Genomic DNA, 23784 nt, shown 5'->3' on the forward strand with positions numbered 1-23784 from the left:
CTTTGATAAAGTTTCCTCTTCTTTAATATATCTGTTCATCTGATGTTTGTACAGAGGTATGTTCTGCCCCAGGGCTCACTGGGTGAAAGTTAGTTATGTTGTAATATTTAAGGTCATTATGTGTTTCCATCCTAAACCTATTTCCAGATTTAGTTTTTAAAACAGACTCTTTCAGGTTTCAAACCGGATGACCTGCCTTCTATTTAACTTTCTTTGTTTGTCATCTTTCTGAGAAAGTAAATACAGAAAAAGATAGCTTTTCCTGTCTCCCATCTCCATGCAATTCTCTATTTACACTCCCAAATGCTGGCTCTGGCTTGACAAAATCATTTGCAAGCCTCCAAAGAGGAAGAAAATAAGAGTCAGACTCAAGGTGGTGCAAACTACAGAAAATCAACAAGAACACAAGAACCCTTGGGAAAGTCCAGGAGTCCTACAGTCCCAGTCCCTGGTCTTGGAGAGACTTGGCAAAGCCCAAAGGAGCTGGGAAAGAATGATGTGGTGTCATACCGGGAAGCTGGACCCATCTGCATTTCCACATACCCCAAACCCTTCACTTCCCATGCTACCCAAATGCGTGAGCTCTCACTGCATTTCTGCTTCATTACTCTTTGAAATGAAATAAGGACACAGCTGTACCTCAATTTAAATCAGTGATTGCTCTTCACTCCGATTCTCTATGGTGCCTACGATCTAAGATAATCAAGCTGTTCCATGCAGAATGAATCCTCACTGCTCTTCTAGGACTGTGCTGACATTATACTAAAAGTTAAGCATTCAGTCAAATAATCGCATTGGGGATGGCTGGCAGTGGTTGTTGCTAGACGTCATCCATCATTCAAACAAACATTTTGATGGATTACTCATGGGACCTTTTCAAGCGACTGATCTATCATGTGAGTTGGGCTCCTCCTTGGGCATCAAGCACAGTCTGAATCAGATCGGTGAGCACCATTTGTTAAAAGACTATCTTTTCTCCATTGTATTGCCTTTGCTCCTTTGCCAAAGATCTGTGGACTGTATTTTCATGAGGGTCTATTTCATTGATCTATTCATCTGTTCCTTCATCAGATCCAGACTACCTGAATTCATGCAGCTTTATAGTGAGTCCTAAAGCCAGATAGTCCCATTCCTCTAACTCTGTTTTCCTGTTTGTTCAATATATTGTGAATTTTGCTTCTCCATACAAACTTCAGAATCAGTTTGTTAATATCCACAATAAGTGCTCTATAAACTCTATTTAAATTTTTTTTTTTTTAAATCTGGGGGGGATGAAGATATCTCAAAGGATGCATGGTTCTCATCAGCTATTAGACAACTTGCTTTACCCCAGCCACCCCACTCTCCCAAAATTTAGGTATGATCCCAGTGGAGGCGAAATAATGAAGAATCTTGATAATGTTTGAATTTGCCCTGAGTCGAGTAAGAAAATTTAGCATGATGTAAGTTCACCCCAAACTAAGAAAATTAAATTTTCTACCTCTGGGCAAAATATGGTTATTAGAGAATAGCTTCAGTTATAGAAATCTGTGTACTAAGAAAATGTATACCTGCTACATTAGTTTTGAAAAAGAACAGTAAAAAGACCACCAACCTTAAGTTGAAGCTGCCCGTTTTGGGGAAGCCTTTCGAACAAATAGTAAATCTTCTCCCTGGGCGAATCTTCATCTATGGCTGAAAGCACGGCACTAGAAATAATACGCGTTTCACCCATTTTCATGGTAATTTCAGCCTTCCTGTAGAAAGGAAGATGTCTAGGTTGATAGGAAAATAGAAGACATCGCTTCTGCAGGGTGCATTCACAAGGACTATCACAGTTCGCAATCTTCAACAGCTAGGGAATGCTGTTCCCTATCCAAGGTACCGAAAATGATGAGTCGGGCTCCTGAAACAAGCTCTCATTTCACTTTACACGTCAAAGCCCTAAAAGGCAACTAGGCAGTCACAGGGAACATGGTGTGAAGTAATTAAAGACTTCTGCTTGTTTCTATGCATTGCACTTCACCATCTTCTGTTGTAATTTATTTTATAGAACGGTTTTATTTCCAATATTTCACTTGCTACACTAACAGCTCCATGACATAAGTGAGCAAGACAGTATCACTCAAATTTTACAGATAAAAACTTACTTAAAGAGACAGACTGGCTTAGTCCCCCAGGTTCTGGTACCTTCTTGAAGCACTGTTACGAGCATTGTTACGAGTTCGGTGACACTTAGGCCATCCATGGCCCCCTACATTACCCTCCCTTTCCCTGATAACATTCCGGGTAGACAGCATACCCTTCACAGCGATTGTTTTTTCCAAGTGCCACACCTGCCAGGTTAGCCCCTGAAGACACGGCAGGGATGAGCAGCTGCTGCTTTCGCTGTAAATACTGCTACTGTCCTCTACTCCTCTCCCAGCCAATACGGCCATTTCCTCTGTCTTACCGAAGTGAGGAAGGGATTTCTTTCCACCTTTGTTTCTAGCTTTCAGTTTGGGTCACCACACAAGGCCAAAAGCTGTCCACCCTGACTGCTTGGTTTCCCATAAAAACCGATAAAGTTTCCTTGGGATGCAGATAAAGGACATTTCAGTAGCATCAACTGGTGTTCTAGTAGCTTCCAGGCTCTCTGCTGACAAGCCAGAGCCCAGACACCTCACTTCTAACCTCTTGTACTTGGTGACTCTTTTGCCTCTCCAGAGCTGACATCTTCCCTGGCAGAAGGAGGTGATTTTTGCCCACCTCTTTCCTGGAAGATGTGAATCCCATTCCTCTTGAAGGCTAATGAATCAGCTGACTGGTTGATTCTGGAGGTGAGTGGTACCATTAATAGAAGCAGATTAATCAAAACAGGAAGGAAGCCCATGTGATGAAGAAGATAATAAGCTCATAGGAGAAAGTTACCAGAATTAGATATCAGAGGGGACAAAGGAGAGGGCAGTATGTCATAGTCTGTGTTACCCCAAAAGGGACCATGAGACAAGGACGATGGTGCAGGTGATTTATTTGGGAAGTGATTCCAGGAAACAAGAGAGAGGAATGAGGAGCGAGACAGAGCAGGAGGAGTAAGGCAATGAAAGGTGTTTATGGCTATGGACTCAGGGCTTCTGGGGATCCTTTGAAGAACCATAGAGAATATGTTTCAAATTGTGCTTCTGGTGGGGGGGCACCTGGGTGGCTCAGAGGGTTATGCCTCTGCCTTCGGTTCAGTTCATGGTCCCAGGGTCCTGGGATCGAGTCCCACATCGGGCTCTCTGCTCAACGGGAGCCTGCTTCTTTCTCTCCCTCTGCTTGTCATTTCCTCTGTTGGTGCTCTCTCTCTGGCAAATAAACAAAATCTTTTTATAAATAAATAAATAAATAAATAACCCCCCAAATTATTAAAAAAAAAAAATTGTGCTTCTGGGGCACCTGGGTGGCTCAGTTGGTTAAGCATCTGCCTTCAGCTCCGGTCATGATCCCAGGGTCGAGCCCTACATTATAGGCTCCTGGGGAGTCTGCTTCTTCCTCTCCTCTTTGCCCATTCTCTATCTCCCTATTTCTCTCTCTCCCTCTCAAATAAATAAAATCTTTTTTTAAAAAAAATTGTGCTTCTGAAGGGTGGGAGTGTGGGACATTTACTTCTGCACTAGCTCCCATAGGTTGAGAGCTACTGTCAGAGTGTTTTTGCTGTGTCTGGATCAAATGGGCCAAATGAGCCAATGCTGCTTCACAGAAAGCCCTGAGCAACATGGCAAATGCAGTGATGAACCATGGCACTGGTAATGTGACCCTGACAGTGAGCCTGATGTGTCCCACCACGAGAGCAACTACAATCACGGAGCAGGGGGCTGAGGGAGCGTGGCCCAGAACTCTGGAAGCATCTCCTATAGCATCTAGAAGGTATTCCAAAGAAATGGAGGCAAATGCTCTAATAAGGTCCAGCAAGGAAAGACGAGTCATTCAATTCAGTAGGAAGGCCAAGGATAACTTTTAAGTGAGCAGCTTTAATAAAGTGGGAGAGATTGGGCAGAAATGGACAAAGCACAAACTATTCTTCTAAATAGATTGGAACTGAAATAAATGAGGAACTGGGTCATCTTCGTGGTTTTAGGGTGAGAATAGCTCCTAATAATGATAATAACTAGCACCTAGGAGCACTTCCTGTGTACTAGCCAATCTTTCAAATACTTTTACATATTTTAATTCATTTAATCCTTGCAACCACCCTATGAAAAGGATACTGTTACTATCCCCACTTACAAAGAGGTTGACAGTGCTCACTTCAGCAGCACTTATGCTAAAATGGAAACGATACAGAGAAGATTAGCATGGCTCCTGCACAAGGAGGACATGCAAATTCATGAACCGGTCCATATTTTTCAGGAAACGACAGGTGTTGATAAGGATGTGGAGAAAGGGGAACCCTCTTACACTGTTGGTGGGAATGCAAGCTGCTGCGGCCAATCTGGAAAACAGGATGGAGATTCCTCAAAAAGTTGAAAATAGAGCTACCCTATGACCCAATAATTGCACCACTGGGTATTTTCCTTAAAGTTACAAATGTAGTGATCCAAAGGGACATGTGCACCCCAATATTTATAGGAGAAATGTCCACAAGAGCCAAATTATGCAAAGAGCCTAGATGTCCATCGATAAATGAATGGATAAAGAAGATGTGGTAAATATATACAATGGAATATTATGCAGCCATCAAAAAAATCTTGCCATTTGAGATGACGTGGATAGAACTCAAAGGTATTATGCTGAGCGAAATAAGTCAATCTGAGAAAGACAATTATCATACAATCTCACTGATATGAGGAAGCTGAGAAACAAGACAGAGGATCATAGAGGAAGGGAGGGAAAAATGAAACAAGATGAAACCAGAGAGGGAGACAAACCACAAGAGACTCTTAATCTCAGGAAACAAACTGAGGGTCACTGGAGTAGAGGGGGTTGGGATGGATGGGTTGGCTGGGTGATGTACATTGGGGAGGGTATGTGCTATGGTGAGTGCTGATGATTCATAGACCTATACTCCTGAAGCAAATAATACATTATATGTTAGTTAAAAAAAAAAAGAATGCATCACGAAACAGGAAATCAGAGTTGAGTGACACTTTGTTATTTGACCTGTCTGGTCTCAATTTTGTGAGCAAGGATAATAATACCTACTTCCCATAACTGTGGTGAGGATTTAAGGAAATGTCCATTAAAAGATCCAATACAGTGTCTGTTAATAAACACCCGTTTGCCCCTCCCTCCCATTCTCTTAGATACAGTGAGGTCATTAGAAAGGGGGTTCCTGGGTGGCTCAGTCGGTTAAATCTCTGCCTTCGGCTCAGGTTATGATCCCAGGGTCCTGGGATTGAGACCCGCATCGGGCTCTCTGCTTAGCAGGAATCCTGCTTCCCTCTCTCTCTGCCTGCCTCTCTGCCTAGTTGTGATCTCTTTCTCTGTCAAATAAATAAACAAAATCTTTAAAATTTAAAAAAAAAGGGGGGGTTTCCTAATTATCACAATACCCTTCCTATTTTCATTTTTATAAATCAGGGTCATCCCAGTCCAACAGTCCAGCTAGATCCCAGAAAACTGAAAATTCTGCTGTGGACTTTTAGTGGAACTGATGTCTGAGATGCAATTCTCCAAAAAACGATCATCAAAAGAAGCAGACACTTCTCCGCATCCAGCACCAGACAGATGGGCCTCCTCAAGTTTTGCCCTGGTCCAGCTGTGTGTGGTGGCCAGTAATACGAGCCATGGCTGGAGCTGTAGAAATGTATCTGACAAAGACGCTTTACTCGATGATCACACTGATCAGTTACAGAGGGAGTCACCGAGATGGTTTGCAATTAATCAGCTCAGAATTTTTAAACGATCACTTAAGTGATCATTTTGATACCAGGTGGGAAAAGAGTATTGACTCTGATGGAACATAGAGGACTGGTGGATCATGAAATACGTAGATGACGAAAGCGATGGCATTTATAAGTTAAACTCAGCCACTCCAGGTTAAAAGTTTGATCGAATCCATGGGGAGGACTGTCTACTGTTAATATTATCACACGTTAGTTAAGTCTATACATAATCTATTGCACTTTGGGGTGTGTGTGTGTGTGTGTACAGGTGTTTAAATACCTAGGACACTCTTCATTCCATACAATAGGCTCAGTCATTCTTAATTATTTACCTCTAACTAGAACTTTCAGAGGAAAATCAAATAACTAGGGAGATGTTACATGAACATTTGAACTAAAAGTTCTACGAGTAGGTGGGACGAGTCGATAGACAAGAGCCGTCAAAGTCTTGTTTCTCCCTGGAAGACACACATGACATTTGCACCTAGTCTTCCAGACCACAAAATTTTCTAGAACATCTGAAAGGGACTCTTTTCAGGGAGCTTACTTGTTCAGCGTTGGTTTCTCATCATTAACTGGGGTGACCTCCACTGAAATGGTTTTTAATATCTTATGTTTCCCATCTGACAACTGGACTGTAAAGTCATCAGCAAGGCTCTCTGAGTCATCATGCACATACACCAACTTCATTCCTGGAAGAAGCAGGGGAAAAAAGGGAGAGAGAAAGTAAATTTTCTTATGATTAAGCCGTTTCAAAACACACATAATCTTTTTTAATTTCCAAGGTATTAATATCACCAAGAGTTCATTAGTCGGTGCAATTGGGTGAAATTAAGCTGTTTTATGAAGTAAGACTGTCCTCTTAATTGGGTAAAAATTCATATTTAAATACTTAAGTATTTGATAAGGATCTCATTTAGACATCAGTGAGGATAGCATATATCATTTAATACACTGTATGAGAACATGGTTCATTACTTGGGGAAAATTATATTTAGATATCGACCTCAAGACAAGAACCAAAATAAATCCTAGATGAAGAAAAACTTATATAAAACTACTTTTCAAAAACCTACACAGCATTCACATGAAAACGCAAGAGACTCAGAATAGCCAAAACAATCTTGAACAAAGTTGGAGATTCACATTTTTCATTTTCAAAATTTACTATAAAACTATAGTAATCAAGACAGTGTGAAACTGGCATAGAACAGACACATAGATTAATCTAATAGAAGAGTCCAGAAATGAACTCGTACATTTACAAGCAACTGATTCTCATCAAGAGCACAGAAACCTTTCAATGAGGAAAGAGTGGTCTTTTCAATAAATAGTGCAGAGACAACTCAAAAGCTACAGACAATAAAAAAGTTTGATCCCTACCTCACACTACATACAAAAATTAACTCAAAATTGATAATAGACCTAAACGTGAAAGCTAAACTAGAAAAACTGTTAGAAGAAAACACAAGTAAATCTCTGTGACTTTGAGTAAGGCAATGATTTCTAGGCAAGACACCAAAAGCACAAGTGACCAAAACAAAACAAAACAAAAGGTAATTTAGATCTCATGAAAATTAAAAATTTGGGACTGCAAATGATACTATTGAGCAAGTAAAACAACAGCCCACAGAAGTGGAGAAAATATTTACAAATCAGATACCTGATAAAGGAGGGTCTAGTATCCCAAACACATTAAGAACTCTTACAACTCAATGATAAAATTACTCCCAATTACAAAATTGGCAAAAGATTTGAGTAGACATTTTTCCAAAGAAGATGGATGTCAGGACATAGACAAATAGTCAATGAACTCATGAAAAGATGCTCAACACTATTAGCTATTAAAGAAATGAAATAAAAATCACAATGAGATACTATCTTACACCTACTAGGATGACTATCATAAAAAGATAGACAGTAACAAACTTTGGTGAGGATGCAAAGAAACTGGAACTCTCATACATTACTGGTAGGAATATAAACTGATGCTACTACTTTGGAAAACAGTTTAGCAGTTCCTCAAAATGTTAAACATAGGGTTATTATATGACCCAGCAATTCTACTCCTAGATACAGACCCAAGACAAATGAAGGTACATATCCATACAAAAACATATACATGAATGTTCACAGTCAAAAGTGAAAGGACAGGATGCCTGGGTGGCTCAGTCAGTTAAACACCTGCCTTCAGCTCAGGCCATGATCCCAGAGTCCTGGGATCAAGTCCTGCATGGGGTTCCCTGCTCAGCAGGGAGGCTGCTTCTCCCTCTGCCTGCTGCTCTCCCTGCTTGTGCTCTTTCTCTGACAAATAAATAAATAAATAAATAAATATTTTTTAAAAAGTAGTGGAAGTGACCCAAACATCCATCAGCTGATGAACAGATTAAATAAATGTGCTATGTCCATACAATAGAGTATTTGGCAATAACAAGGAATGGCATAGTACTGACTCATGTTACAATATAGATGAACCTTGAAAACATTGCTAAAGAAAAACATTATGTTAAATAGAAGTTACAAAAGCTCATAGGTTCTATTTATATGATTCTGCAACGTCAGAATAAATAAACCTGTGGAGACAAAAAAATAGGTTACTAGCTGCCAAGGGTTGAGGAAGAAAGGGATAAGAATGTCTGCTAATGAGTATGTTATTTCTTTTGGGGGATAATGGAAGTGTTCTATGATCTAAAAAATCATTAATCGTGATGATGAATATACTAAAAACCTCTGAATGGTAGGTTTTTTATGTTATTGGTAGGTTTTATATTGTTATATTGTTATATGTTATGATATTAAGGCATGTGAATTATATCTCATTAAAGCGGTTTTAAATTATTTGGAAGAAAATACAAGTAAATATCTTATGTCTGAATGTAGAGCATCTTCCTAATACAGTAACAAAAGAAAACCACATAAAGAAAAATAACGATAAATTTCACCACTTACAATTTGTGATTTCTGTACTTAAGAACATGAATTAAAAGGCAAATAAGAAGAGGAAAGACTTACTGGTAACATATGTAACAAAATTATGAGACATCAGTAGTTAATGATCTTTTATAAGTTAGTATAAATGAATAGAAAAATGAGCAAATGGCATTATCAAGTAATTTACAAAAAGGTGAAACAAATATAGTCAATAAATATGAAAGTATGGTAAATCTTACTCATACTCTAAGAATTTCAAATTAAGACTAAAACGAGGGACTGTTATTGACTACAAAATTCACAAAAGTTTAAAAAATATATCCATTCTTGATTAGGAAACTAAGCATGTTCATGCAGTTTTCCCCCAAAAGTATTATAAATGCTCTCCTGTTTTGCCAAGTAATTTCATTATAAAAATTTATGGCAAAAAAATTTTAAGAGATGTGGACTAGGATTTATGTTACAAAAATATACATAAAGCATATTTATATGTAACCTGTAATATTAAGAAATGAAAAGCTCTCTGGATATTTAAAAATAGAAGATAGTTGTAAAAAAATTTACAGTGCAACACCCCCATCTAATGAAAAGCTGGAGTTATCACAAACATGTTTTCAATTAACATTTAAAAAGTAAGAAGTTTCTTATAGTTGCTAAGAAAGAAAGCCAGATTACATAATGTGGCAGTAGTTTTATAAATTCTGTATGTTTAGGGTTAGAGGATGTATCTGAGAATATACTGAAAATTTTTTTTAAATGTAGCCATAAATGAATCAAAAATAAAATAAAGACAAAAATCTAATATCTGAGAATGTTACTAAGTTATTGACCAAAGCATTAATTTATGTAAACCATTTATTTTTTCTTCAAAATCATCCTATGGTGCAAACTTTACCCAATACGCATGCTTATTTAGCCTAGTAATATAATAAGTAATAATATTTAACTGAATTACAAAACAGACTTTGAGAGTACAATTTGAATGATTATTCCTTTTCCTTTGTCCTAAATTTGAAAAGAAGAACACTGTAACAACATATTTGTATTATTCCATATACACAGTTATTGCTTTGGCAATATCATCACTTAACCCTCAGGTTTCTTTGCAACTGACAAAATCCAAGTAACATATGAATTAACTTTTCAAATTCAAACATGACACAATGTGGCACAGCCATTGCAAAATAAACTTGGGGGCAGAGAGCTTAATCTTGTTGGGGAATGGAGAAATGTAGAAAGTAGAAAAAGTGCTAAACCGGTGCTGAAAGGAGCCAGCCCAGGAAGGGGATGGTCTGGAGTGCCTGGCGGGTGGGTGGTTGGGGAGGTCAGAGGTTACCCTGGTTCTGAAGGCACTGTGTTGGCTAACCTGGACAAGGCAGTAAGGAGAGAAAGTATGCAGTGATTCTAGACCTGCCCTTTTCTCCAATATTTAAAAGTATGTTTATATTTGGAAAATAGGGTAAAATTGATTTTTTTAAAAAAGAGTAATTAAAAAATAATTCAGGCTGCTATTCCCATGTGTCATTTCCTTAAAGAACAAATTATCTCCACTGAGAGTAATGTTATTATATGTGGTTCTATATTTGTTCCGAACATAGAAGTTTTGGCCAACAAATCTCTTCAAATTTGGGTCCATGATCTCAGTAGTTTTAAAAGGAATTTTTTATTATGATGCGAAAAAGTTGGAGCTAAAATACCCCAAATCATAAATATCATTTTCTTTAAAGATTTATTTATTTATTGGACAGAGAGAAATAGAGAGAGAGAGCACGAGCAGGGGGACAGGTAGAGGGAGAAGAGAAAGAGAATCTCAAGCAGACTTCCAACTGAGTGCAGAGCCTGATGCAGGGCTTGATCCCACAACCATGAGATCATGACCAATATCAAGAGTCAGACAACCGACTGAGGCACCCAGGCACCCCACAAATGTCATTTTTAGTGATGTTCCCAAAGTGAAAGAAAACACTATTTCCTTTTCAACTGTACACTATCTGTAACTGAGGCTTCATGCCCTACATGAATCCAGAGCCCAGAGAAAACTCTTGAGAGATAAAATGAATAAAGTAGTTGAATGCCATTTCTTCACTTCCTGTATCTGAGGTTTACTATTAGCTTTTCTGGGCTAAATTACTAAATCAACAACAATAAGTGAATTGAAGTGGAACATGATCTACCATTCTTGAGAAGTTCCAAGGAAAAGTTCTGAACGAGTTCATGCTTCTGGCCGGGGTTGACAGGCTGCATATTTTGCGGAAAGTCTTTGCCAAGCACCCTGTTGATGAGGAGGCCATGGCGTGGTTTACGAGTGACACTGAAAAGCAAGGGGTCCTTGGGAACGTCCAGATCAGCAGCACTGATGACGGAGGTATCCAGTTCTTTCATCTGACCCTCACACACCTGAGCAAAAACAAGTCGGCATGTCAGCTGTGTCAAAATAACATTTGTCTTTCTTTTAGCAAGTTGCTTCAAAAAAATGATTTTAAGATATCCTATTACCAATTTTCTATGAAATGTGTGTGTAATGAGTCCTAAAAAGAAATGGCTGGTTTAACATGGGCTTAGAAGAAAAGAATAAATCTATTAATCTCTCTCATGTTTTCTCTGAAGATTTCAAAGCAGTTTATTCATTTCCTAAAGAACAAAAGATACACACACACACATACACACACAATCCCCCCCAACCCATAATTCAAAGCTCGGGGGAAAAGCAATCAAAAGCAATCAAAAGAATGCTTGATTTCTGGAAGTCACAGAGTTCAACTGTAAAACTAAGTGTGGACCTTTCACCTTCAGATCCTAATCTGTTATTTTAACCTCCTGAACCTTGCTGCTTTCACAATTCTTGTTTCTGCTTCGGAAATGGCATGGATGTCTGCTATGTGCACTGGGGGTATTTTATGTTTCTCATTTTTCTATTTTCTCATTCTCTTTATTCTCTTTCTCATTCTCATTCTCTATGTTCTCATCACAGGAAAACCTTCTGTACTTCAGTTGCAATGAACAACAATTGAGAAGGAGGCTTCTGGAGGCCTAACAGTGTTTATTTTAATTCAGGGTCCCTCACCTCTCCCCAACCCTCATGACTCAAACTCCTCCTACCCCCAGCCCCCACTCCAGGTTTCATAATCCTTTAAATTCAAAGAGAACGGACTGTTTTTCATCTCAGGTAGCCTCCAGCCATTTAGAACTTGACATGGTACTTAGCTGTCTGGATCTTTTTCTCATAGCAAGAATGAAGAGAACAAAGAAATACCTGTTTCGTCTTTTGAAACAAAGCAAGACCTAAATAATCAGACTGTATACATCGAACAGATGCTGACTGGTAATCTGCAAGGCACTGGGCCTCGTGCTGTGGGGAATGAAATATTCTATCCAAAGTCAGATGAGACCATGAAGGCCTGTCCATCAGTGATTATAATACAACAAGAAATTTATCTAGCGATACTAAAGATGGATAAACAGGAAGTGCAAAAGGGTGGAGAAGACCAGGAGTGTCTTCAGGGCAGGGTGGCCATGTAAGCCTTGAAGGATACATAAAGTTTAGGTTTGTTAAAATGCCCGTTCTCTCGAGCCTCTCTTACTGGGAGGCTCCCCGCGACTAGCGTCTACTGCGCATGTGTGAAGAAGAAATCACTTGCCATGCTGATACCTGGGCCAAAATGATGTCGGTTTTCTTGTATCTGGCCTTCCCTATTAAAGACAAAGATGGCATCATAATTTAACATGCAGTGATATAACTATGAAATCATCTTTGATGGTAGCTTGGCTTTTTCTCCAAAAATTTTCATAAAGCCACTGAAAATATGGTCTCATTACCCTTCTTCCTAAAAGCTTAGGACTCCGGGACTCACTATACGACTCATTCCTTTCTCATTTATTAGATGGTAAATTACTTCACAACATGACCGGGAAATTTCACTGAAAAATTAAGATTTGTTTTTTTGCACATTTCATTTATTGAGGTTTAGATCAATATGCACAAAATGCAGAAACTCACTAGTATAGCCACTTGAAATGAATTAGGACATCTTAAAACCTCATATTTTTTGGCAAGTTGCAGCCCAACTTGATGGAAGCTTGACTCTCTACAAGACAAACAGATTTTCCCCAAGAAAGCATAATAAATAGGGCTATTTAAAAAAAAAAAAATCACTTGAAACTTAAAGCCAGCTCTGGCAGTAACACATAGGGCTCCCTATCTGATACCCTCCAACAGCTTCTCTAAGGAGTGCCCAGGTAAAAAGCATGATTACTTTCAGAGAAGGGCAAGGGACAATTTCCCAGTGGCCTAATTATTTCAGAAACTCTAGCTCTGCATAGATACAAGACAACAGAGGTAAGTATAGAAGGAATCATTTGTAGAGTTTCTTCTCTCTCTCGTAATTACTGAAGTGCTCTCCAGAGGAACCCACATGCCAAGAGAAAGGGAAGGGCAGGAGCTGGGTCTTAAGTCTCTTGGTGAGGTGACTCTCAGATACCATTAAGAGTCAGTAGACCATTCAAATCAAATAAAGACTTTTGCATTTAGAATTTGATAATTTTCAGTGACAAATAAGGCTAGATAATAGCTTCAAAATAAATCATCTTTGCTTTGGTAAATGTCAGAAAAAAGATGGTAAACCTAACAATAATACAAATGAGACCTATTTACTAAGGGACTAGTATGTGCCTGACCATCTTGTTCAACATGGTTACCCCTTAAGGATTTGATACACATTTTGCAGATAAGGAAACAGAAGTACAGAGAGAAATAGCTTATCCAGGGTCTTACAGCCAGTAAACAGCAATACCCAAACCCCTCTTATTCCAAAGCCTGTATTCCTCTATTTAATCAAGATATGCTGTACATATTTCTGAATTAAATAATTGTATGTAAAATACAGAATTGTTTTAAAAGACTACATGCTGATATGGAAAGGTTTCCAATATACATAATTAGGTTTTTCTAAAAAGTGGAGAGTAGTAGGTATAATATGACCCCTGACTTATAAGTAAATACAGAAAAATTGCATATATATAACATATATATACACACACACATACATACATACAAACACATATTATTGGCATTTGCACAAATTATTTCTGAGGAATTACTAAAAAGTCAATGGGGAGTGGATATGGGTAGAGGCTGTAGAAGAGGGAGACTGTCATATTTCATATTTCACTGCATATGTTCCTCAATATTTTAACTTGTATAACTACATATTTTATTATTATGTTTTTAAAGACAACAGATGTTATCTGAGGAGCGATATTATGGTCATTTTAACTATCTATATGAATTTTTAAATAAAACTAAAAAACATTATCATGTAAAAATGGTTTTATCTTTTTTTTAAATATTTTATTTATTTATTTGACAGAGAGACAGACAGAGATCACAAGCAGGCAGAGAGGCAGGCAGAGGGAGAGGGAGATGGAGAAGCAGGCTCCCCACTGAGCAGAGAGCCCGATGTGGGGCTCGATCCCAGGACCCCGAGATCATGACCCGTCTACTTGAGGATTCTTTCTCTGCCTCTCCTTCAGCCCCTCCTGCTCATACACACATTCTCTCTCCCTCGCGTTCTCTTTCTCTCTCAAAATGAATAAATCTTTAAAAATAGCTATATGGGACACCTGGGTGGCTCAGTCATTAAGCATCTGCCTTCAACTTGGGTCATGATTCCAGGGTCCTGGAATCGAGTCCCATAATGGGCTCCCTGCTCAGCAGGAAGCCTGCTTCTCCCTCTCCCAGTCCCCCTGCTAGTGTTCCCTCTCTCGCTGTGTCTCTGTCAAATAAATAAATAAAATCTTTAAAAAAATAAATAAAAGTTAAAAAAATAAAAATAGCTATATGAAAAGATGCCTTAATATATGTGAATTAAGAGTCCTTGTCATGATAGCATTGGTTTAGAGGGCATGTTCTAAAATCAAATTGCCTGGGGGCAAATCTTCTATGTACCATTCCCTATATGCCAATTATTTCCAAGCTCTGTGATCTTGGGCCACAGAATTAACTTCCCTGTGTCTCATTTTTGCAGTTACTAAAAGGCAATCATAATAATACCATCACCCTAAAAGCCTTGTAAGCCTTTCCATGAGTACATGTAAAGGACTCGAAATACCACCTACAACCTAGTAAGTACTCCATCCTCCTATCTATGTAGCTATAAGTCCATTCATGCGTTCTATACGCTTGCAATTGCCATCATTACTACTAGAATAATATTCTTCAAGTAACTGTATTCTAGAATACAGATGACTATTCTCCCCCATTCCTTTTCAACTTAATGTATTAAGTGCACCTGGACCAATGTAAATGAACTAGGTGAAAATAAAATCAGAAAATGATTTTAAAAAGAAGCAACTAAAATCCCGTTATGTCTCTTACAGTAATATTCTGCACTACAAAGTCAGGAGCTTCGTCATTCGTGGGGTTGATGATAATGTGAAATGGTATCTCCAAGGAGCGTCGCTTCCCATCTGTGACATACACCATGAACTGGTCGGCCGTTGGTTCTATCCTTAGATGCCTGGCCTGCACGTAATTAATGTGCAAAGCCTTCATGTCTTTCCACCGGAACGAAGCTAGAACACACCAACATGGAACAGGTCGATATGAAATATATATATATATATATATTTTTTTTTTTTTTTTTCTTCTCCCCAAGCTACTTGTTCTTAACCCTTAACCCAATAGTTTATTTCTCAGAAAAGCAAATAAGAGATCGGTGCAATTGATCTAAGAATCAGCTATCAGGGGCTGCTGTAGTGTCTGTCTGCCATCAGCATAAATACAGATATCCGTAAATCATAGGGAAGGATTAAAATTTGCATGGAGAACAGAAAGGTGGTAACCGCTAACCGGGATACGTCGGGACTTCGTGACTGTTCTTTATATAGTTGCAATGAATGTAAGCAAGACCTTCCCTCGATTAAAATCACTGCTCCCATATAAATAGTCCTTGTCCTGCTTGAATAAAAAAGAGACCATCTCCTTCATATGAAGGCGAAACAAGAGCCAGTCAATCATCTGCCTACTTGACATACACATCAAGCGACAGGTGGGACTGAGTGGAATTAGCTGACCTGCTGTTTTGACATCGCCTTAAATCAAAAAGACAAAAATGCTCTACGTTGAGCATTATGTCACAGACCAAACTGCATACCTTTAATGCAATAAATCTTTTCCCCCCAGCTTTATTGAGATATAACTGCCATGTAACATTATAAGTTTAAGATTTAGTTAACACATTATCCACCTCACATGATTACCATTTTGTTGTTGTTATAGTGGGAACATTAAAATTCTACTCTCAAATCACCTTTAAAGTATACAATATAGTATTAATTATAGTCACCATGCTGTACCTTAGCTTCCTGGAAATTATTCATTTTATAACTGAAAGTTTGTACCCTTCAACCACCCTCTCTCCATTTCCCCCCACCCATCAGCCCCTGGTAACCACTATCCTATGAGTTTCTACAAATTCAATGGTCTTAGATTCCACATATAAGTGAGATCATACAGTACTTGTCTTTCCCTAATGAATTTCACTTATCTTAACGCCCTCAAGGTCCATATATGATTTGCAAATGGCAGGATTTCCTTCTTGTCATGGCTGTATAATATTCTATTACATATTTATATAACATTTTCCTTATGCATTCATCTATCAGTGGACATTTAAGTTGTTTCCATATGTTGGCTATTGTGAATAATGTTGCAGTAAACATGGGAGTATAGATACTTCTTTAATAGCCTGTTTTCATTTCCTATACACCCAGAAGTGGAATTGCTACATCACAGGGTAGTTCTATTTTTAATTTTTTGAGGAATCTCCATAGTGGCTGTGCCAATTCACATTCTCACCAACAGTTCACAAGGGTTGCATTTTCTTCACATCATCGCCAGCATTTGTTATCTCTTGTCTTTTTGATAAGAGCTATTCTAACAGGTGGGAGGTGATACCTCTTGTGTTTTAGATCAACATTTCTCTGATGATGAGTAATGTTGAGCACCTATTCTTGTATCTATTTGCCATTTGTTCATCTTCTTTGGAGAAATGTCTAGCCAAGTCTTCTGCCCATTTTTAAATCAGATTATTTAGATTCCTTTGCTATTGAACTGTAAGAGTACCTTATATATCTTAGGTATTAATCCCTTATCAGATATATGGTTTACAAATATTTTCTCCCATGCTGCAGACTGCCTTTCCATTTTGTTGTTTCTTTTGCTCTGTAGAAGTTTTTTAACTTGATATAGTCTTACTTTGTTGATTTTTGCATTTGTTGCTTTTGGTGTGAAATCCAAAAAACCATTGCCAAGACCAATGTCAAGGAGTTTACCACCTCCATTTTCTTCTAGGAGTTTCATGATCTCGGGTTTTACATTCAAGTCTTTACTTTGAGTTCATTTTTTTTAGCATGGTATAAGGCAGTGGTCCATTTTCATTCTTTTGCATACTGCTGTCCAGTTTTCCCAACACCATTTATTGTCTTTTTCCATTTGTATATTGTTGGCTCTTCTGTCATAAATTAAATGACCATATATGAGTGCATTTACTTCTGAGCTCTCTGTACTGTTCTATGATCTACACCAAAGTGTTTTGATTAGAATAGCTTTGTAATACAGTTTGAAATCCAATAACATGGTGACTCCAGCTTTGTTCCTTCTCAGGATTGCCTTGGCAATTCAGGACCTTTTGTGGCTCCACAGATATTTTAGCATTGATTTTTTTATTCCTGTGAAAAATGTCATTTGAATTTTGATAGTGATTGCCTTGAATCTATAAATGGCTTTGGGTAGTATGGACATTTTAACAACATTAACACTTTCAATTCATGGATATATCTTTCCATCTTTTCTGTCTTTTCCAATTTTTTCCATCAAGACATCAATTTTATGTCTTACAGTTTTTGGTGTATAAATCTTTCACTTCCTTGGTTAAACTCACTCCTAAGTATTCTATTGTTTTTTATGTTATCGTAATTGAAATTGTTTTATTTCTTTTTCAGATAGTTCACCATTGGTTATAGAAATACAACCAATCTTTTTATGTTGATTTTGTATCCTAAAACTACTTAATTTGCTGACCTGTTCTACAGTTTTTTGGTGAAATCTTTAAAAATATTTTACTTCTTTAAAAAATTTTTACATATAATATCATCTACAAACAGAGCCAATTTTACTTCTTCCGTTTACTTTGACACCTTTTATTTCTTTTTCTTGCCTAATTACTCTGGCTGGGACTTTCAGTATTATGTTGAATAGGAATGGTAAGAGTGGGCATACTTGTTTTGGTCCTCATCTTGGAGAGTAAGTTTTTAACCATTCACTGTTGAGTATGATGCTAGCTGTGATTTTGTCTTTTATGCCTTTTATTATGTTGCAGTATATTCCTTCTATACCAAATTTGTTGACAGTTTTTATTACAAAACACTGTTGAATTTTACAAATGCTTTTTTAGTATCGATAGAGATGATCATAGAATTTTTGTCCTTTCTATCAATGTAGTGAATCACATTTATTGATTTGCTCATGTTGACCACCCTTGTATCCCAGGTATAATTTCCTTTCAATCATGTGTATGATTTTTTTTAACATGCTACTGAATTCAGTTTGTTAATATTTTGTAGGGAATTTTTGCATCTGTTGTCTTCAGGGATATTGGTCTGTGGTTTCTTTTTATAGTATCCTTACCCGGCTTTGGTATCAGGGTAATTCTGGTGTTAGAAATGAGTTTGGGAGTTCTTCCTCCTATTTGATTTTTTTTTTTTTTTTTTTGCAAGAGCTTAAAAATAGTGTTAACTCTTCTTTAAAAATTCAATAGAACAAGTAAAGACATCTGGTCCTGGGATTTTCTTTCTTAGAGGTTTTTGGTTACTGATTAAATCTCCTTACTCATTCTTGGTCTATTCAGGGTTTTTAGTTCACAATTCAGACTTGGTAGTTGGTAGGTTGTATGCTTCTAGGAATTTATCCATTTCTTTTAGATTGTCTAATTTGTTGATGCATAATTGTTCATAATAGTCTCTTATGATCCTCTGTATATCTGTGACATCAGTTATAATATCTCTTCTTTCATTTCAAGTTATATTTATTTAAGTCCTCTCTTTTACATGGTAAGGATAGGTGAAGGTTTGCCAATTTCATTTATCCTTTTTAAAGATCATGTCCTAGTTTCATTAATCTTTTCTATTCTTCTAATCTCTACTTCACTTATTTTTACTGTAATCTTTTCTCCTTTCTGCTGACTTTGGGTTTATTTTGTTCTTATTTTTCTAGTTCCTTGAGTTATAAAGTTAGGCTGTGTATTTGAGATTTTTTTTGTTTTTGTTTTTTTGTTTTTTTAATGGAAGCAATTATTACTATAACTTTCCCTCTTAGCACTGCTTTTGCTGCATCTGAGATATTTTGGTATGTTGTGTTTCCATTTATGTTTCAAGATCTTCTTTCCTTTTCCAGTTTTATTAAGTCATAATTCACATACATCACTGTGTAAATTTAAGGTGTAGAGCATGAGGGTCTGATTTACATATATGGTGAAATGATTACAACAGGTTCAGCTAATATCCATCTTCTCTCAGAGATGTGATTAAAAAAGAAAGGAAAAAAGCAAAATTTTCCCTTGTGACAAGAACTCGGGATTTTTTTTAAATTTCATCTTTGATTCACTGGTTGTTCAGGAGTATCTTCATTTACACATACTTGTGTATTTTCTACTTTTCCTCCATTATTGATTTTAATTTCATACCATTGTGGTCAGAAAAGATACTTGGTATGACTTTGTTTTTTTAAAATTTGCTAAGACTTGTTTTGTGACAGATCATATGATCTATCTTGCAGAATGTCCCACATATGTTTGAGAAAAATGTGGATTCTGTATTTGTTGGATGGAATGTAATGTATATGTCTACTGGGTTCCTTTGGTTTAATATACAGTTTAAGTCCACTGTTTCCTTGTTGATTTTCCGGCAGATGATCTACCCACTGTTGAAAGTGGAGTACTGAAGTCCCCTACTATTATTGCATTGTTGTCATTACTTCCTTCAGAACTGTTAGCATATGCTTAATATTTTAAGGTGTTCCAATGTTGTATGCATGTAAGTTTACAACTGTCATATTATCTTGAGGAACTGACTCCCTTGTCATTTTACAGTGATCCTCTTTGTCTCCTGTTACAGTTTTGACTTAAAGTCTATTTTATCTGTTATAAGGACACTGTCTCTCTTTTGATTTCAATTTGTATGGAATATATTTTTTTTCCATTCCTTCATTTCTGAGCCTGTGTGGGTCCCTGAACCTGAAGTTAGTCTCTCGTAGGCACCATATAGTTGAGTCTTGTTTTTCTTTATATCCAGTCAGTCACTCTATTAATGCAGCTAATCTTAAACCCAGCCTTTCTCATAGCTAAACTGGATAAGCCCCAAAAAGTGCTTAAAGAATCTTTTAGTTCATTTATTTCTAGGGTGTTATCTTTGAATAAAGAGATAAAATGTATTTGAATAATTTTTATTTTGGTGTCTGTTTTTGTTTTAGTTGTTTTTGCCTGAAATACAAGAGCTATTTAAATATCTGAGATACAATTTGGTTCCAGAATTATAGTCATCACCTTCAACATTTCAGGCTCTCTCTCTGTTATACCCCTGAAACATATCCTAATATTTTCTGCCAATGTCTAGTAAAAGTGCTAAAAGATTGAGAGGAGACCTATAAGCTCCCACCAGATTTATTCTATCACAGTATTCTGTGTTGCTCTGAAGGTCTTTTAAAAATGTTCTTTCTTCCCTACTTATTCTTATATTTTTCATAAGTGAAATTCCATTTTATTTGAAGCAAACTCCCATATGTGGGGCACTTCAAGAATGAAAATTAAAATGAAAAAGAACAAGATTCAAAAGTACCCACTATAATACCAATTCCTTGAGTGTATGTAGTGCTTTGAACATTTTTTGAAGTTCCTACGCAGTCATTAAGCATGATGTAGCCAGTCAGAAATGTAGACATAGGCGAGTTATCACTGGTCACGAAGCCATGACTTACCTATGCTTACACCCATGTTGCTTTTTTCAAAACCTGCAGAGGGGAGTGTGTTCTCAAGGTAGCCAAACTGGGGAGGAGAAACCAAGACAAATTCCAAGTTGTCTCCTGCAGTGTCAGGGTCAGCGGCGGACAAATGGTTACTAGTAAGGGCTGCAGAGAAACCCTCATCTACCACGAACATGGTACCTGCATGCAAATAACAACGCAATTACAATTTAGCATGAAATCCTCTAATCAGAATAGTGAAAACAAAAGGGAGTGATTGCAATTCCAATTCAGAGAAGCCTCCCATATGCAAATATACTTCCATGGGAGATGTTCATTTCCTTTGGCATAATTTTTCCTTACAGTGAAAATATTCAGGGGTAATGGGTGGAATTTAATTTGACTTGTGGAATTATATTTTTTTCTTGTACAAGCAAGCCAGACAATAATGGAAAGACAGCAGAAATACTAAACGCTCTAGGACAGCCCTTTAGTCATTCTCAAGGAACTCTGATTTCCCTTGAGCCTCTATAGAAGTGACAAATGAAAATAAGAATTGCCAAACCATTTTAATGATAAGCCACTAAATGTAGTTTATGTACTCTTCAAGATCAGTTGCTACCTCTGTTTGTCAGAGCGTTAATTGCCTGTGAGCTATTATGAATTGCTCATAACGAACATTTTTTTCATGCCTTGGTGCTTAATTATTCTGCAGGGATAATGCTTCCTTTCCAGAACATTGCTTGGGAGATAGCTTGCAAATTACAATAACATCGATACATATGCTTGTATTTTTTTTTTTCTAAGAGACAGAACATATACATAATGCCTAAGAAGCGATGACTTTCTAAAAAGCAAATAAGGTTAAATGTATATAAATGGCCTCTCTGGTATTTTCATTCTGCTCGAATAGAAATTATTATGGCTAAAATAAATTACTCTCTCTCCAGGAGGCAAATAATATTTTCCCACATGAAATAAAACCAGAATATTCAAGGATTCCAAATGTTGTCCTCATCCCAACACACGCTCACTCACATGCAAACACACTCGCATTCTCTCTCCACACAGAATTACACACATATTTAGACAAATAAATTCTTTTGCCTTGTTATCTTTTATAAATATGGAGTTTTCTAGAAATTGTGCGGAAGCAATTCTCGCAGGCAATTCTGCCTGGTAGTTTTCCATTTTAACTCGAAGTCAAGTGCACTATTTCACTAAACCACAGACATGATACGAGATGAAATGACGGAACTTTGATAGAAAAAAACATTGTCACCTATTGCAATCGAAGGTGATTGGTTGTCCACTGGCTGCACCGTGATATTAAGGTCATACACCGGGAAGGACTCATGAGGAGGAACAGATGGACGAGGCCCATTGAAGCAACAGCCATTCACAAAAGGGCCAGCTTCTCCATCCGAAACCACCAACGTAATGGTATCCAAACAAGGCACCAGGCCAATCTCACCACCTGCAAGACACAACTACAGCTAAAACCTGACTTTCTTTAAAAATATAGAATACTAAGATGAAATTTACCCACACCTCTTCTACAAGCAAGAGTGGCGAGGAAAGAGCCTCAGGTGGCTAACACGTAATACTCAGTTTTATCACTGGGAAAGGAAATCTTCATGAAAATAACAAGGAAAAATGCTTGCCTATCTCTTGCCTCTGGTGAAATCCTTGACAGCCATCTCTCGGCAAATGGAGAGGCAAAAGGGGCTGAAAAGGGTCTGATCATTCACAAATGAACAAGGGAGAGGTACCAAGCTCGCCTAGTGATGGTTTCATTCTTCCTAATGGTTTAGTGTTAGGACCAACCACAGGGAGAGCAGAAGCACCCTTGTCCTTCCAACTGCATTGTCTTCCCATTTACATTAACTACCTTAAATGGACAACCATCAACCACCACACCACTGCAGTTAGGAGCAGAAGCTGGGAAGGAAGAGTAGAAAGACTAGGAAGATGAACCACATTTTTGTCATTTGTTTCAATATTTTCCTCGTTATATAACAGCCAAGATGTTAGCAAAATAGCAACAGGACATGGGGAAAAAGTGGTATTTTTTTTTTCCTCTTATTCTTTAGGGCTATGTGTAGGGATTTCATAGGGCCCCAAATGAAGCAGTGAGAGGAAGACAGAAAAAAAAAATGTCAGGATTAGAGTTTATCAGCAAACTGGCTGATCTGCTCTTGGGTCACTAACAGCACAGAGGTAGAAACGTTCACTACCCACAGGACACAAAAATTCTGCAGACATGCTTTTGGTAATTCTCATGCATCACATTGAAAGTACCACGAGGGAAGCAATTTTGTTTGAGTTTTGATGAGATAAGAGCACAAAAGATCAGGGATGTTGTCTCTTTTCACAAGACACATTGGTCAAATCTACACAGTACTGTGCTTGGCATTATTCTACCCTACTTAATGACAAGGAAAATCAAGAGATGGTATCACTGAGCAGCCACAGGATTGGAGAATGAGAAAACTTGGCTCATAAGAAAAAATAAAGTTGGCATGGAGAGAATTAGAATTAAATAATAAGCCTTTAATGTTAGAAGCAGTAACAAATAAGATGCCTCTCATTTATTCATATTTATAAAAAATAAATTGGCATAAAACTAATTTATTTCTCATTCACTTGGTAAATACACATTAGTTAATGCCTCCTATGTGGTAATTCATTTTCTGGGTGTTCCAGCAGAGAATCAGGCAGACATTTGAAAGCGCCAAAAGACAGTTCAAAAGAATGTCAAATGCCAAATGCCAAAAGGTTACATGTCAGGCACTGACCCAATCTGATGGTCGAGAAAGAAACGCAATTTAGTTAGTCTATCACAGGTGTGTGTATTAAAAAGAACCATATGAAACTGCCAACATTAAGTCTTTTTTTTTTTTTTTTACCAGTTAAATGAAAAACTCATATATCTCAGCCTGAATATGTACAAGGGGCTAAGGGTGAAGAAAGATGAAAGTTTTGGCAGAAAGGGTCATGGGGACAGGACAACAT

The 23784-nt window shown here is 37.4% G+C and overlaps 1 protein-coding gene across 3 annotated transcripts in view; it reads right to left on the minus strand.

The window, feature by feature from the left end:
• Nucleotides 1-23784, minus strand: part of FREM1 (FRAS1 related extracellular matrix 1) — a 187797-nt gene that overhangs the window by 66242 nt on the left and 97771 nt on the right. For 2 of the 3 annotated variants that reach the window (XM_082695032.1, XM_082695031.1), the window contains 6 exons: nucleotides 22052-22246; nucleotides 20785-20970; nucleotides 15130-15326; nucleotides 10931-11153; nucleotides 6373-6517; nucleotides 1591-1754 (listed from right to left, as the gene is read on the minus strand). In XM_082695032.1, coding sequence (XP_082551158.1) covers nucleotides 1591-1754; nucleotides 6373-6517; nucleotides 10931-11153; nucleotides 15130-15326; nucleotides 20785-20970; nucleotides 22052-22246 — 1110 coding nt within the window. The remainder of the gene's footprint in view (nucleotides 1-1590; nucleotides 1755-6372; nucleotides 6518-10930; nucleotides 11154-15129; nucleotides 15327-20784; nucleotides 20971-22051; nucleotides 22247-23784) is intronic. The other variant, XM_082695033.1, reaches the window with a different exon arrangement.

This window comes from Mustela nivalis (genome assembly GCF_964662115.1).
Source record: "Mustela nivalis genome assembly, chromosome: 13".
NCBI lineage: Eukaryota > Metazoa > Chordata > Mammalia > Carnivora > Mustelidae > Mustela > Mustela nivalis.